This window comes from Natator depressus, chromosome 7, assembly GCF_965152275.1.
Source record: "Natator depressus isolate rNatDep1 chromosome 7, rNatDep2.hap1, whole genome shotgun sequence".
Taxonomy (NCBI): Eukaryota; Metazoa; Chordata; order Testudines; family Cheloniidae; genus Natator; species Natator depressus.
The window spans coordinates 5,753,297-5,770,822 of record NC_134240.1 but is presented as its reverse complement, the minus strand read 5'-3'; the positions used below and the strand labels follow the sequence as shown (position 1 = coordinate 5,770,822).

The 17,526-nt window shown below is 42.9% G+C and overlaps 1 protein-coding gene across 3 annotated transcripts in view; it reads left to right on the top strand.

Annotated features, from left to right (window-relative positions):
* PRICKLE2 (prickle planar cell polarity protein 2) overlaps nucleotides 1–17,526 on the top strand; it is a 186,247-nt gene that overhangs the window by 153,399 nt on the left and 15,322 nt on the right. For all 3 annotated transcript variants that reach the window (XM_074957395.1, XM_074957397.1, XM_074957396.1), the window contains 2 exons: nucleotides 3,778–3,964; nucleotides 7,293–8,156. In XM_074957395.1, the coding sequence (XP_074813496.1) occupies nucleotides 3,778–3,964; nucleotides 7,293–8,156 (1,051 nt within the window). The remainder of the gene's footprint in view (nucleotides 1–3,777; nucleotides 3,965–7,292; nucleotides 8,157–17,526) is intronic.

Genomic DNA, 17,526 nt, shown 5'->3' with positions numbered 1-17,526 from the left:
GCATTGACTGCCAACCATTTCCCCTTTTCTATAACATCATGAGCTTAGCAAATACTGCAGAACATTCCCTGTTCAATTTTTAAAGGACATTCACTTTCCATGAACATTTGTGGGACTGTGTTTTAGTAGCACCAAGGATTGTGGAAATATGCGAATCCTCACAGTGAAGCTGAAATTCCTTTTCCACAATAATTTGCACCAGAAACCTGATTGTCAGCGTTTAAGCTCGTCCAGTCGTGGAGCAGAACCAGTGTTATCCAGCTTATAGGACAAGCACAACTATGCAGTGCTACTTTGATTTCTGAGCTCAAAACTAACTTTGTGCAAAAATGTTACTAATGTTAAATAATGAATAAATCGGAGAGAATTGCAATATGTTCGCAGACCAGACAAAACGGGCTGATTCGTAAAGTAAATAATTTGTTATGAATTATTGACTCAGCTCTAACATGGACTGTGATTGGTTACTTATAAAAGGCAAAGATTTTTATGCTCAGACTAAAAATGCTAAACAGAAAAATGATGTCAGGCCTGCTGAGCTACTAGGGCTTGGCGAAAGTCAAATCTTGCCTGTAGATAGGTTCTTCCTTTAGAAAAATAATCACCATATTGTGGGATTGCTGATGTTGGGATACTCTCTGCATACAGCAACTAACATTAAAATAAACTCACACTGCAGTGTTCTGAGTTTTGTGGATAGACCTGCAGCACCTGGGGGTGGGGGGTGTGGTGTGTGTGTGTGTGTGTGTGTGTGTGTAGACCTGATATAGCTCAACTTCTACACTAAGTGGTAGAGAAAACACACAAAGCCATATAAAATTTGGTGGTTTCAGTTTGTTAGGGTTCATGAATATTTTTCCCTTTGATTTCAAGTTTGCACCCCAGGAGATTCGCACTGGGAGGTTTCAGGTTCAAATCAGCCCAGGGTCACGCTAAGCGAGGTCTAGGTTTACTCACAGGGTCAGGGGCCGTGGAGAACTTTTCAGTAACTTTCCTGTAATGACATACCAAGCGGTGCAGTTTCATCCCAGCCATGGATGGTGGTGCCTCCACTGTACCCAGGTCTACCAGCAGAAACCTCACATTTGCACTGGAGGAGAGAGCGTTCTATATCTTACGAGATGTGGAGTTTGACTCTACATTGTATTGAAATAGACCTTCATAGAGGAGATTAAAGGGATATGAGAAGCAGAACAAATATACAAAAAAACCTTCAAGGCTGATTCTGGATGTTTCTCAAGTGTCAATCTCAGTTTAAAGGCTGGTGAAGGAAATTGTTCTGGCTTGGAGAGTTATGAAAACTGAAGTGTGGAAAACCATAAGTATTATAAAAATCCTAAATCCCTTCTGTGCAAGTGTCCAATAAAAATCCCACTGTATATCCACATGAAGTATAAAGAGCATTGACTTATGTATCCAATTAGATTTGTAATGTTCCCAGTAAAAAACAAACTCCTAACCATTGAAATGGCCCTGTTTCTGGTTCTTTTAAGCGGAGTAACTTTTTTTCATGTACTTTTATCCTTGCAAAGTCCTGTTACAAATTCTAATACAAATACCCTGTTCAATTCCCTCTTTAAAACACTTCTTCTACGTCCAAAAATAATCACAAATAATATGAAATAACCGCAAAACAAAGCTTCCTATTCACCGGCTCAGCGGAATATACTGTGCTGGTCCTAGCCTCTGTCACAGAGGCCATCTAGCTCACTGCATAGGAGTGTTGTTAGAAGTTGAGAGGCCGAGACTCTATTTGCAACTCAGCTGTTCACTCAGTGTAACCTCAAATAACTCAGCTAACGTCTCCGGGCCTCAGTTTCCTCATCAATAAAATGGAGATGCTGATTCTTTCTCATTTTTGGCCGTCTGTGGATGAAAAGCATTGTCGGGATGCTACGCATTACTGCTGCCGTCTCGCTCCTCACCCCGATAGGTTATCGTTTTTGTTGTGTTTCAGTCACTCTTTATATTAAGGTTCCCTTTATAAATGGTTAATAAATGACTAATAGGGGTTTTAAAAATGGTTAATCAGTTATTAATCCAGAGTCCCACAGGTCAAGAAGTTGCTTATTACTTTGACTTCACATCATCCACTGATGTGCTCAGAAGCATCTATAACTCACACTACTCGTGTCTGTAACATGTTTATAGCATCTATGAGTCATTCATTAACCCTTCAGACACCAGGTACCTTAATATAACCTTAATATAAACAGTGACTCTGTTTGCACTGTAATTCGTGCAGTGATCCTAATTAGTAGAGTAAGATCCCGGTTAGAGGATCTAATCTTTTTGTTTTCCTGTGAAGTGCTGTGCCTGCCTGCAATATTGTGCTATAAACGGGGTGGATAAAATGTGATCATTTTTTAAAGTAAAAAAGAAAAACCAGTTTTTTATTCAAATTGGATTTTTTTATTTAAATTAAATCCAGATTTATTTTTTTAAAAATAAACCTATTTAAAATTAAATTTTGAAATTGACAAGCTATGTTAAAAGCTAAACATTTTATAATGTATTAAAATCATTTAAATTGAATGCAAAAATAAATATTCAGCAATACATGTTTGCTGCCAAGTTTTAAAGAGTTAAACCACTGAACTGGTGGAAGTCACTGGCTAAGCACCTGGAACCAGAATCTGTCAAAAGGCTAAGTCAGCTTTTGACCGCAGTAGCCGCTTTCAGAAGATGCAAAGAGAATATTTTTTTCAGTTCAGTTTATTCCACTAGTTCAGTTCAATGACTAATTCTTTCAAAGTAAAGAAACCAATTAGGAGTTGAAAGAGCGGGAAAGCCTGTTTTCCTCTTCCAATCTCTGGATACAGCCATGGTGTGAGAGGATGAGATCTGCAGGTTCTAAAACTTTGAAGGGCATGGTGACCAGAAACAATCAGTTCAGCTCACTAACTACAGATATTCTTTACTTTTTCTAAATAAATCAGTTTGTTTGAAAGTAAAAAGCTGTTTTGATCAACAGTTTGGTCAACTTTTATTTTCTTATGTATCCAGGGTAGTTTTATTCTTTTTAAAAAAAAAAATCTGTTTTTGTGCATTTTTAATTGAAGTTGACTTTCCATCCAGTGGCAGCCAGTACGTCCCTCGGCCCACGCCGCTTCCAGCAGCTCCCATTGGCCTGGAGCAGTGAACCGTGGCCACTAGGAGCCGCGATCGGTCAAACCTGCGGACACGGCAGGTAAACAAACCGGCCTGACCCACAAGGGGCTTTCCCTTCACAAACGGTGGAACACGTTTGGGAACCACTGGTTTAAATAAAGGTGTATAGCTAGAACGTAGCCTCTTGCGTATCAAACAGAAGCACCAAATTTAGTGCCAAGATTTAGGTGCAATTCAACGCATTTTAGAGATTACCAATCAATGCGAATCAACATTTCTTTAAGAAAATAACTAAGTAGAAATGCAGAGCACGGTTAAAATGGATGTTTTAACTCAAGGTTTCCTGCTTGCTGATTTAAATCATAATTAAAATCAGTCCCCCTGGCTATAAATAAAACCAAGGCAGCTCTTTTACTTCCAAATCCTGATCAGGGCTCAGGGCTTCATTGTGCTAGGTGCCGTAGAGACAAATAACAAAGATGACACTCCCTTCCTCCAGGGAGCTCCCAGTCCACATGTTGGACAGTACGCAACAGGAGCTGGAAACTGACAAAGGTGGTGGAGGTGAGCGGCGTGGCTGGCGTAACACAAATCTCCACGTTCTAAGCCCTCTCTCTGTCCGTCTGTGATCCTGGTTGGCTCATTTCCTTCTCTGGCTTTTCCCAGATCATTTTTGCAGACGAATGCACCGAGGCCGAAGGGAGACACTGGCACATGAAGCACTTCTGTTGTTTTGAATGCGAAACGGTGCTGGGGGGCCAGAGGTACATCATGAAGGAAGGCAGGCCGTACTGCTGCAACTGTTTTGAGTCCTTGTATGCGGAGTTCTGCGACACCTGCGCACAACACATAGGTAAGGGCAAAATTCCCTGCCAGCTGTCAACAGGAGAGCGCACAAGGGGTGTGGGGGGGAAATGAAGTCATGCACCTTTTGATGTGGGTTCATTTAAGACAGTGATATAGTGCTTTATTGTGCTGTTGCTTTTATTTCATTGGTTTGGTAATATTTTGAGCGGAACACACCTGAGGCAACCTGTTGAAATGACTTTTACTTGAAAGGACATTTCTGGCACTGTTACTTGTTTCAATAAATCCTTCGGAAACCATTTGGCAGTGCAGGAGTCTGTATGGGACTTCAGTCAATACCGCCGCATTTCCGCTGTGTGAGGAAAATCTATGCACAGCTGCCGCCAGCCATGTCCCTGCCCTGCGGAAATAACTATAGATGCAAACATCTGACTTTTCCTGGAGAATCAAGAAAGGTAATTTATTTGTTTAAATGACTGCTTTTACAGGGAGGCAAAAGAGAGGCTGATCATATCCCCTTTTGTGCTAGGGAGGGTTTCTTGAAACAGGAAGAACATTGGAAAGCAGTCTCAGGAGATAATAAAACTACCAAAAGCAAAGATTTCACTGACTCATTTACTGTCCATTTTAACATTTTCTTTTAAATACTCTTGCACTTGTTGTAGCTGATCCTCCTCACTCCAGCTCTCAAAGGGGGCATATGGGTTAATGAGCTGTTCCAAGGGGAAATGTGTGTTCATTAGAAATCATTAACATTTCAATTTGCTTTTTTAATCCACAAATAGATGTGATATGCTCAGCAAAAAAAGAGTGAGAGAGAGAGAGAGGAAAAGAAAAAGAAAACTAACAACAACTGCAGACTTAATCTAGATTTCTGGTGCTGATATTTTGCTGCTCTAAAAATACATTTGTACACTGGATGCTAGCTCATTTCTTTCCTAAACACTGATACATTAATATTCCTTAAGCTAGTACCAATCACAATGGTTAACATGAGCTTGGCAGCTAATGTTGCTACATTCTGGAATCTGCCTGGCTGTTTTGCTGTGCGTTGTAAAAAAAAAAAAAAAATCTCTTTACACGGATGGATGCACAGACAGGCCTTTATTTATACCCATAGGTAAGTGCACATTTTTATGCAGTACTGCACGGTGGGGGTGGGGAACCCTTTTTCTCACATGAAATGGCCCAACAGTCAACGGAGGAATAAAAATTTCAGCAAAGCACTTAAGGACGTGCTTAACTTTGTCCTCCATCACGTCCCTCCTTAAAACTGATGTCTGCTGTGATGCCTTCAGAACACTCAACCCTGGAGAAGCAGCTGCTGTGCTTATCACACTTGTCTCACTGTTACTTTGTGCTGTCCACCTGTCTGTCCCTTGTCTTCTACTGAGATTGTAAGCTCTCCAAGGGAGGGGAATGTATTTTACCGTAGGTTTGTGCAATGCCTGGCACAGCGGGGCTTGGGCCTCTAGGTGCTACCACAATACAAATGATTATTATTAATAATAATAATAATAATGCAAACATGAGCTTAAGCGCCATATCAGTTAAAACTAAGCACGAGCTTAAGACCTTTGCAGAACTGGGGTGTATAGCAGGGCCTCTAAATGAGAAAAAAACCTCATGCTTCTCCTGGAGGTAACTTCAGGAGAGAGGGCGCTATCTGGCTGAATAAAAAGCTGATGTTCTACCCACTGCCTTCTCTCCCTTTGGCATTCAAATGCAATATAAGTGGTTTGCTTGTTACACTGGAGAAAAGAGTTACACTGAAAACAGTTCTAGCTCAGAATAGAATGTGCTAATGGGTATATTATAATGGGTTAATGGGAAAATTTATACATATAAAATTAGTCAAATGTACTCTCTATGTGCAAACTTGTGTTGCACACACATATAGTTGAGTTCTTCATAATGTTCTTTATGCCCTTAGCATTCTGTATATCATGCAGCCGTTACTAAGGTAATTACTTTTTCCCGAGAACTGCAATGTAACCAGACATATAAAAATATGAATTATAATTATGTCTTCAGATGCTGTTTTCACCCCCCTGGAAAATATTTATATCTTTGACCAAAAAAAGGATTACCACGTATGTACCACACACATTCTTTGTCTGCCTCTCTTTGAGCCAGTCTGTTGTCATTTCTTTTGGTGTTAGGCTCTTCTGTTTATAAATACAGAGTAACTGCTCTCCTCTTGCAGTACACATTTGGGTAGGGAGGGTTAATGAAAACGCGTTTTGAATCTTCCCCACAGGATTCCCAGGAGGTTGGAGTGACAATGTAATGACTGTGTTCCGGTTTAGTGGTTGTGTGGGTTAAGTGCTGAGGGATAGACTGCCCTTTGCCCACTCTCCCATTGGCTACCCCATTTTTAAAAACCTGAATTTTGGTGTGGGGGAGTGGAGATACAGCACATTAGTCTGCAGTGAAGCCTTTAACACCAGTTAGTAAAGAGGATTTCAAGGAATACAAATGATTTAAAGCCAGCTTCCCATTGTGAGTACAAAGAAGAGCTAACCTGGCAGGGATAATTCTTGGGTAAATATGGTGGTGATCAATTGAAGTTACAGCTGGTGTAACCTATGACTGGTAAGCCTCGTGCGTCTGCTTGTTCAGAACAGATTCTCATTGTTCGGCCTACAATGAATTTAATTCCCTCAGTAAGCCAGGCAGGGCTGAGTGAAGGCAAACTTGATCCTCTGTATGGCTGCTACCTAATGGATTTGAGTATAAAGCAATCCAAGGTGATTATTCATGTAGTCTCTTTACCTCTCCTCTTTAGAGAAGAGGCTACAATAGTTAAAAGAAGTTTGGGTCTTAAAATCTACAGGGAACAGAGCAGTCAAGGGCAGGGATGGGTTTATATTTAGCTGCGTCTCAAAACTGGGAAAGCAGCACAAATTCCTCTTCTGGGTTGTTGGTTTTTGTGGGTTTTTTTAAGTAGCTAGTGGTTTTATTGCGTTGACTTCAACAACTTTGTGAAGAAACTTTCATGTTCCTACCATTTAAAATATGAAATAAGCATTTAAAATTCAATAACCCCTGACTCAGCTGTGCCACCGTTTCTAACGTTAAGTAAGTCCTTTGGTTAGGCCTTGAACCTGTGAAGACTTATACTTAACTTTACACAATTTAGTAGTCCCACTGAAGTTACCAAAGGATTGGGACCTATATGTGGATTATTTTTATGGGCTTGCTCCTCAACATGAGGAAAGGTTGTAGAATCAGGGCCTTCTGTGTTTTCATTCTTGATTTATCTTTCATGAATTGTTAGAAAATGAAACCACTGAAATTTCTGGGGACTAACTTCCAATTCATGACATAGCTCTTACACTTTCTATACGTTTTTCTCCCCCCCCTCCCCCAAGGTATTGACCAGGGCCAGATGACTTATGACGGCCAACACTGGCATGCTACAGAAACCTGTTTTTGCTGTGCTCAGTGCAAGAAATCCCTACTTGGTCGACCTTTCCTACCAAAACAAGGGCAGATATTCTGTTCGAGGGCATGCAGCGTGGGCGATGATCCTAACGGCTCGGATTCGTCAGATTCAGCATTTCAGAACGCAAGAGCAAAGGAGTCCCGCCGCAGTGCCAAAATTGGCAAGAACAAAGGGAAAGTGGAGGAAAACATGTTAAATCAGTGCAGTCAACTGCAAGTGACCTCAAATAGACTTTCTGCAGATGTGGACCCACTGTCGCTACAGATGGATTTGCTGAGTTTGTCTAGTCAGACTCCTAGCCTAAACAGAGAGCACATATGGAGGAGTAGAGATGAACTCTATCACTATGGAAATCAAATGGAGCAAAGTCAATCCCAAAGCCCCTTGCAACTTCTCAGCCAGTGTAATATAAGGACTTCCTATAACCCAGGACAGGTCCCAGGCACTCAACCAGATTTATGGGCCAAACATTTCAGCAATCCAAAGAGAAGTTCATCTATAGCAATGAAAGGGCATAGTGGAAGCTTCATCCAGGAGTGCAGAGAAGATTATTACTCAGGAAGGCTTAGGTCACAAGAAAGCTACAGCGATATGTCTAACCAGAGTTTTAATGAAACCAGAGGAAGCATCAAAGTTCCAGAATATGATGAAGAGGAAGAAGGCGGGATGTCTACCCAACAGTGTCGAACAAGGCATCCAATCAATGCACTTAAATTCACTGAGGCCCTAACACCCACCGAGCAAACACCACGGGGCTCAATGGAGTCCCTCGCCCTTTCAAATGCCACAGGTAAGACACTACCGGCTAGCACAATGTTCTGTTGTTAATCCTGCAGCCAGACAGAAAGGTAGGTGAATCCACCTATTAAAACAAAATTATGGTTTGCTGTGTGGAGGTAGAATTGCAGAGCTCTGCAGCAGCATAGGGAATGCATGTGGGTGATGATGAAAAGGTAGGGATGCCTCCAGGGTTTGACAATCTAGTAGCTTTTTGCAATGCAAAAATCAGAGTCTGAAGCCCTGTGGCTGTGTGGTGGAGCCAAGCAGCAGCAGAGCTGGTGACTTGCTTTTGAATCCAGAGGGCACCTCCATGGTTACTTTGTTTTCCAATTTGACTGTCCATTGCGCTAGGCGCACATACACATAAAATCCCTAAATAACTGGATCAAACATAAGAACATAAGAACGGCCATACTGGGTCAGACCAAAGGTCCATCTAGCCCAGTATCCTGTCTTCCTACAGTGGCCAATGCCTACAGTGGCCAGAGGGAATGAACAGAACAGTTAATCATCAAGTGATCCATTCCCTGTCACCCATTCCCAGCTTCTGGCAATCAGAGGCCAGGGACACCATCCCTGCCCCTCCTGGCTAATAGCCATTGATGGACCTATCCTCCATGAATTTATCTAGTTCTTTTTTGAACCCTGTTATAGTCTTGGCCTTCACAACATCCTTTGGCAAGAAGTTCCACAGATTGACTGTGCGTTTTGTGAAAAAAATACTTCCTTTTGTTTGTTTTAAAGCTGATGCCTGTTAATTTCATTTGGTGGCCCCTAGTTCATGTGTTATGAGAAGGAGTAAATAACACTGCCTTATTTACTTTCTCCACACCAGTCATGGTTTTATAGACCTCTGTCATATCCCCCCTTAGTCATGTCTTTTCCAAGCTGAAAAGTCCAAGTCTTACTAATCTCTCCTCATATGGAAGCTGTTCCATACCCCTCATCATTTTTGTTGCCCTTCTCTGAGCCTTTTCCAAGTCCAATATACCTTTTTTTGAGATGAGGCGATCACATCTTCACGCAGTATTCAAAGTGTGGGTGCACCATGGATTTATATAGAGGCAATATGATATTTTCTGTCTTATTATCTATCCCTTTTCTAATGATTCCCAAAATTCTGTTTGCGTTTTTGACTGCCGCTGCACATTGAATGGATGTTTTCAGAGAACTATCCACAATGACTCCAAGATCTCTTTCTTGAGTGGTCACAGCTAATTTAGACCCCATCATTGTATATTATACTTGGGATTATGTTTTCTAATGTGCATTACTTTGCTTTATCAACATTGAATTTCATCTGCCATTTTGTTGCCCAGTCACCCAGTTTTGTGAGATCCTTTTGTAGCTCTTTGCAGTCTGCCTGGGCCTTAACTATACTAAATAGTTTTGTATCATCTGCAAATTTTGCCATCTCACTGTTTACCCCCTTTTCCAGATCATTTATGAATATGTTGAATCGGACTGGTCCCAGAACACACCCCTGAGGGTGTGCCTCTCTCCCTTCTGGGAACCGACCATTTATTCGTACCCTTTGTTTCCTATCTTTTAACCAGTTACTGATCCATGAGAGGACCTTCCCTCTTATCCCATGACAGCTTACTTTGCCTAAGAGAAGAAGTTACACACTCCTCACCGGTTCAGCTTCATTCAGAAATCACTCTTCCCTCTCACTCCATTAACCCCCCTCCCTTTTGACTCAGCCCCTTTGCAGAACCCTTGAGGATATGGCAAGCTCTGCAGTGTGCCCTGAAGGTCAGTAGGCTTGAGTGCTGTCAGACCTAGATGGGGAAACAAGTTCAAGAGACCAGCCTGCCACCATGTCTCTCTCCCGCGGGGGCCAGTGGCCAGAGCATCTTAGCTGATCTCATGCACCATGCGTCTATTTGAGAGATGTCTTCAGAATGTAAATGCGAGTTGATCAGGACTGGGACAGAAGGGCATGGTGGAGGACAAGTGAGGTACACGCCCTATTGTGTGTACAGAATAGCAAAGAGAGGAAAGAAGACAGCTTGTGCTCCTCTTCTGGTCTAGCTCTACAGAAGCATAGATACCGAGCAGAGATCAGAGTGAGAACACAGTATGTGACAGCCAGCAGTACAACCTCCCTGGAACCGAGAAAGTGCCGTATAGTCTGTAAAACAAGGGTGCATGCGAGTAATGGAGTGTCTGCTTTAACTGTGGAAATCCCAGAATTTGCAGGTTTAATAAGACAGTTGAGCATTGCAAGACCTTGAATTCACCTCACTTTGATTTCTCTTATTTGTTTACTAAATATAATTATTTTGGGGTGCGGGACTGGGGGGCTTTTAGTGTATTTCAAAACAAACGCATTGCTGCTCTTTAATCCTTCCTTTAAAAGAAGGAAAATCATTAATGCCAGCTGCTGGAGAAGAGACGGATTTTAGCCTCAAGAGCCCAAGGAGCTCTCCTAAGCAACAGCTGGGGGCAAAAATTATTTCAAAATACTTTGAAATATAACCCATGACAGGCCCACAATAAGCCCCCTTTTGTGTAGTGTTTTTTTAAGTAGAACATTATGGTGCTTAGTGTTTTACTAGTCTTTCCTTTTTATATACACCACTCTTTCCCCCCCTGTCTTTTCATTGTATTGTAATAACTAGTCACAAAAGCAGAGATGATGCTGGCCTCCCATGACTGTAAATGTATCCAAATGAAATATTCAGCATTCGCTTGGTCTGACTACATTTGCTTTTCATTCCTTGGCCCAGCAAAGCATGTGTGTGGAATAAGCCTGTTGGGGCTTAGGAGATATAACACATTAGTCTGCAAACAGGCTTTATGTTTGATTCAGACCCCAGTGCAATGGAGTTTTTCTTTAATCGACAGTAGTTTACGTTATCAGATGACCACGCTAATCTGGCACAGCTAACCGCCTTTCCTCAGGAGTCCCTAAAGCATGAAACCTCCTTGAAAAGAAAATACCAAGTATGATTTTTTAGCCACAGATATTTACTTTGCTTTTTCTTTCCTCTCCCTCCCCCTATTCCCCTTCCCTCCTCCTCCCCCCCCCCCCCCCAGGGCTTTTTTCTTTTCGGCCAAGCTTTGTTTGGATTCAGCCATGTACGGTCCCCTCCCCCCTGAAAATCTGATCTACCTCTCATGCTTTCACCTCCTAACTAGCTGCCTGGAAATGGTTCAGAGTCCAGTTGCATGGGCTGGTATTGTTGTTCTTTGCAAGGTGCTGGCAGTATGCTTGGCACTGTGCGAACGGATGCGAGGCCCTGTCCAGCCCTTGAGAGCTCAGAGCATACCAGCCCTGGTCAGGAAATGCAATAGGGACAAGTCTGTAGGTGTCTCTGAAGCCCCTTTGTAGCATCCGGCTTTAAGAGCGGAGAGGGGTTAGTGGAGGCTGAGTGAATTTTAGAAGGGTTATGAATTTCCTCAGCCTGAAATGACAGGACTCTTTTGTTACTCCTGTGCCCCCAGGACAAGTTTATGGGTTCTGGTGTGTTTGTCTTGGAAGTGTGCCAGCACCGTACCTGGAGTTGAAATAATCTGTTTCCGGCCATATCCTCGCTCAACTTCCATAAATTAAGTTCAGAATAGGACATAAGAAGAAGGCGGTCTTCCCGCCCTATATACAGTTCCAAAAGGAAATCTGAAATTGGGGACAGAGAAGGCAAAATAAATCACTTTCAGAAATCAGTGTAAGCATGAGTGTAGGTGAAAGCAATCTGAGAGAGCCTCAGACCCACACCCTTCATACTCCCGATATGGAAACTTTGTTAGCATAAATAAACTTGAGCCGCACTGAGGTCTGTTGCTGGATTTGCAGCATGCAAGCAATGTACAGCTATTTAAATAGTGATTTTGTAGTTTGGCGCTCACATGTAACAAGTTATCTGGGCACAGGTCAACAGGCAAGTTTAAAAAAGGGTTTTCATTATTACGATGCAAAATATCTCTATATTTAATCTTAGGACATCCCTTTTTGAAGCATTATGGGGAGGTTTTCAATGGCACTCAAATCCCAGTTGTACCTTTGAAAATCTGCCCTTAAAATCAAACTGTCCTTCCAAACACTTGCTCTATTAATGTATATTAATTAATCTGTTCCTTCCTGCTTAGTTTTCTCTACTGGAGAAGTAGCTCAGAATGCTGAGGCTTGCGTTGAAGGTGTCAAACAAGTACTTATGAAATCCAGATGATGATCATAGTTTTCAATGGTAATTTGTATTACAATGGTGCCTAGAGACCCCGACTGAGATCAGGGCTCCATTGTGCTAGGCACAGAACAAATAGAATAAGAGGCAATCCCGGCCCCAAATTGTTCACTATCTGAAGAGACAAGGCTGACTTGTCTTTTCCCTGGGAGAAGAAAGAAAGGATTATTATCCCCATTTAATAAATAGCCAACTCAGGCACAGAGAGTTTAAGTGACTTGCCCAAGGTCATGCAGGAGATGGGTAGCAGCGCTGGGAATTGAAGCCAGCTAGGCTATGTTCAGTAGAGTAGTGGAAGAGAAAACAAAGTACTTCACGTGCTACCTTGTTTAGCTGCCCTCTCCACTCAGATGCAGGGCTCCTTCCTCCCACCCACTCTTACCGCTGCTGTTGCTCAGCCCGTGACCCAACGTGCAGCTCAGACATGGTGTTTTGCTTTTCGTGATGGCTCGGCCTGGCTTTTGGAAAGCACTCAGTACAGACCCCCTGCAAAGGAAACGCCACAGTAAATATGTCACAAATCAGAAACAGCCTAAGGTGCCTCTTGCTCCAGAGCATTCCTTGACACATCGCTAAACTGCAGGTCTCCTAAATGAAGCAAAGTAAACACACAGGGTCACTCTATCCATGCAATTTGCGACTCCCACCAAGAAAGCTCGAGTGCGTTTTTTTGCAAAACACTCCAGCGTTTCCCTTTGTACTAAAACACTGAGAAAGTCCCTTTAAAATTCTCTCTCCACACAGTTGCTCCACCTTGTAAAATACACTGTGTGGAGTGATTCATTCTGAATCTGTCCAATATTTTTATGACATCACTGAAAACATTTATTTTATATAGAGCTGAAGGGCAAACAGTCTCTGACCTGCACAGCACATGTTACAATCTGACTGACTCCATCCTGGCAGGAAATTCTGCTGTGATGTTTCTATTACAGCTCAGCCAGTAATTAGCTGGAGGTGCCAGGGAAAGCAGATAACAAACCAGGTGTGTGGCTAAAGTCCATTTTCTATGGGTAAAAAGCTACCTGTGTCTTCCACCTGTGAAAAGTAATTGTGACTGTTATATCTGCATTGCTGTCAATAGTACCTAGACACCCCAACTGAGATCTAGGTGCTGTACAAACACACAGGAAGAAACCCCCCCCCCCAAGAGTTACTGTCTAATTAAATGACAGACAAAGGCTAGAAAAACAAAGTAGCATTGTGCCCATTATACAGGTGGAAAATGCAGGCACAGAGAGATTCAGCAAAGCACATGCGTAGTCCCATTTAAGTCAACAGGGTCCTGACAAACTTTGAGGTACACACACACGCATAAGCGCTTTGCCCAAGAAGGCTCTTCTAAATGACTTGTCTGAGGTCACACAGGAATGTTGTGCCACGGGTGGGAATTGAACACAGATCTCCTGAGTCTCAGTCCAGTGCCTGGGCATCAAGCGGATCTTTCTTTCCTCATGGTCCTACCTAGTAAATGGTTGCACCGGATGGACAATAAGCACTGGATAAGTGTGCTCCACTGGTGCCTTTGTAAGCCGGACTTTACACCCATGAGAATGGCATGAAATCCTGTGGGGTTCTTTCTAAGCAGATTCTAGTTAAACCCTTTAGAGCCAATTCCTAATGGGTTAGTTAAGTAACACTAATGTTAAGGGAAAACCTACTGACCACTCACCCTGAGTGTCTAGACGTTCTCTGTCGTCACACCGTGTATACTAATATCTTGAGATTCAGCTAGACCACTGAATTTTCAGTGCTAGCCATAACTCTGCATTTCCTTTCTGTTTGTGCATTTAAATTAGATCCCTAGTGCTCTGTTCTCCCCTAGCTGGGCATGTCTAATCTCCATTAACAATTATGGGACGTAACCACACACACCAGCTAAGGAAAATAGACTCCTGATTGTAGTTTTTGTCTCTCATTTCCCTTTCATTTTTTAATTGTGATTTGTTTAAATGTTTCCCTGGCCCCAGTATCAATCGTAATCTATGAGACAATCTGAATTGCTATGGTGCCTTCATTGAGATTAGACTAATCTGTCTAAATGTATGAGAAACAGAATCGGAAGTAGGGACAGGAGAAGAAATACATTTGTTTTCCAATGCAGCCTTGAGCCAGCCTATTCTCAGTGGAGCTCTAGGAGAAAGTCAGAGAGCATCCTCCTACTGAGATCAGATGGGCAACTTTACAGAAGTCCCACTCCCAACAGAGGTTCATAAGAGAACCTAATTGGCAGGTCCAACATTTGGCCTCCAAAAGAGAGTGCCGCAACATTCTTAATTTCCCAGCTGTGCCATCTTTCTAGCCTCTTTGCTGGCTTTACTCTTGTGAACAGACAGGGTGCTGAAATATTAAAACATTTGTGCTTTTGAGTTCTTCAGAGAACTTCATGGAACTCTTCATTTTCAGTTATTTGTTGGCCAACAAGAATGGAGCCACTAGGGGGAGTATATCAGCATTTTAGCATTCTCACAGCTGCAATTCCAGTAAACTCAGTATTCCGAGTTGCTCTGCGACTCAGTTTAGAAGCTGAGATGTTAATAGATTTGCAGCTCACTCTTTGAAGGGCAGCTACTTTTCCCCTGCCTATCATATTCAGTTTCCTTTGGCCAGCCAACTTTGGGAATCTCCATTAAATGGAAGTTACCAACATCACAAAATTAGCAGCAGTAGATTCTACCATGGTAAAAAGGTTTACACCAAAGCCTCTGTCTCATTCATTAACCTGGCAGGATGCTGGTGTTCTGGCGTTTGTGATCCTTATCTCATGAGAACGAGCTGATCCTGCCAGAGATTAAGCACAACTTGGAAGGCGTTCAGTCCCTTATTGAATTGATCTTGAGCCCAATAGATGTCTTGTTGCTATTGTCATGTTAATTCCAATGGGTGTTTCATAACCTTGTCAAAGTTGATGCAAAGCGTTGTGCATACTTAGCGACCAAATTATAAATAAAAGCTTCTCTCTGCTGATTCCAAACAATGGTTTTAGCAAAACACCAGTCGGTCTAATAGCCCCCTTTAAGAAGTACTGGCAAGCAAAATTTCAATGTCAAATAACAGTCTCTTTGTTTGCAGACAACTTGGGGAGGTATCAGAGGACAGGCCCACATTGAATGATGACACTGTTGGAGTGCTCAAAAGGAGAAACAAATTTTAACCAGAAAACCAGCTCAGTGTAGGTTAACAACATAGAGTCAAATCCTGCCCTCATTTGACATAGGTGGAAATCTGGAGTAACTACTCTGAAGTCAGTGGGATTCCATGGGGTGTCAATCAGGGCAGAATTGGGTTTAACAGGTATAGGGCAGGTATCTACTGGAGTTATTTATATCACATTTATAACACCTAGAGACCCCAATTAGGTTCTTCTAAAAACTGCCCAACCAGGTGTAAAAGGTAGTCTCTGCCCAAAAAAATTTCCAGTCTAGGGTTGCAGACTGGTGGAAGAGACAGACAAATGGGCGTTAGCAGAGTAAACACGGTGGCCGTAAAATGAACGCGGTATGCATAAAAGAAGGCTGCAGTGTCTAACAAAGCCCCAGTTCTGGAATTAAAGTGGAAATTCCAGCTGAGCTTTATAGCAACTCTGACTGCCTGTAAACAGAGAGGGAGAGAATTACCATCTCTGCTCCCCTCAAGTATGTTCTGCAAACTATAGCTTCACGTGCAAAAAGGGAAGAGAGGGATGTGAGACCATCACAATAGAAGTTGTTTCATGCTGGCATTGAAGCTCAGGGTCTTTTACGATGGAAAAACCTTTTTAAAAAGGTCATCTCCCTGTGCCAAGTCAGCCATATTTGGCAAGACTCGACCACTGTCATAGGAAGCTCAGAAAATAGTGTCTCACCCCATTGGAGCAGCTCTGTTCCCAGCCTTTCATGGCAGCTTCCAAGCCCATCTGCCTCCCTGCGTCGGACAAAGAATCAGAAGCGAAGGGTGGAGAGAGTCTGTCAGTGTACGGAGTGGGGCGACAGTGGCAGTAAGACTAACCTGGCGGGCTCTTTGCCTTCAATCTGTTTCCCTTTCTTCCTCCAGGTGAGGAGGGGATTCGAAGCGGAAAGCCCTGCTTGCAGTTCAGACATACTTGCAATACCCGGGGGCCCAAACTAGCCTCTCCCTTTTCTTTGATGCTGTAAAGGTAGATGAAAGATCGTGGGTGGGGGTTTCCAAAAGCCCACTGAAGTCCCTGGAAGCTGGGGAGCTCAGAGTGGCCAGTGCTGAGCACTGCTGAAAATCCCACTCCTCATGTATTCTTTTCTCTTCCCCTCCCGCCCCCATTGAGGATGCGGATGTTCGTGACAGGGCGGTGGATGAAGAGCCAGACTGTTGTACCATCCAATACATAGCTAGTCAGCACACCGCTCCCAATTCCATTGAGCTGTCGCTGTCTTTTTCACTGGCAGGGAGACCTCTCCCAGCTCTTCAGCCATCCCCTTCCCTTCCCGCCCTGGAAAATGGAGCATTTCTTTCAAGTCACTAGGGCAACAGCGCTTAGTAGACTTGTTGCAACTTCAAAATATAGAGAGAGAGACCCTTGAATTTCCCAGGCAAACAGGCAAAGCCTGAGAGTCTCCTTCTGACAAGGACAATATCAAGGTGTATTAACTCTGATTAGTACACTCTTTGCGCGCTTTTGTTTTTCATTCCTTCATTCCCCTGGAAGTTTGGCCTGCAGTCTGTGTGTATATTGAGATGCTCCTGCCTTGCGTGAGTACATGCTAGTTTGCTGTTGCTGGATCTCCGGTGGTAAACACTAGGCTGCTGGCATGGACTTTTATTTTAGACAAAGGCACGGAGGCATATGCTTTGCAAAACAAAACGAGACCTGAAATGGACCCTTGGAAACCCGTGTTGTGGCAAGAAAATAATTGTACATCAAATAGTTGTGCTTCCCTGACCCATCAGCCACCCTTCCAAACCCAGGGCACTGTGTTCTACAAGATGGAATCCTGTTGGTTTTGTGGAGAGTCGTAAAATCCAACATTAGCCACTTGGAGGGCTCTGCCAACGCTTTCTCTAATGTGTGGTGCTCCCTTGTTTGCTCACACGTTCTCAGCTGTTGCTTGCCCTGTGACAGTGTTCATCTTTCTCACCTGCAAATCAGTTGTTGGGAGAAAAACTGGAATTAGTCCCCAAAATGATGCATTGAAATGATAACCAGCCCCTTCCTCGTGCAAATCTAAGAGTTTTGACAGC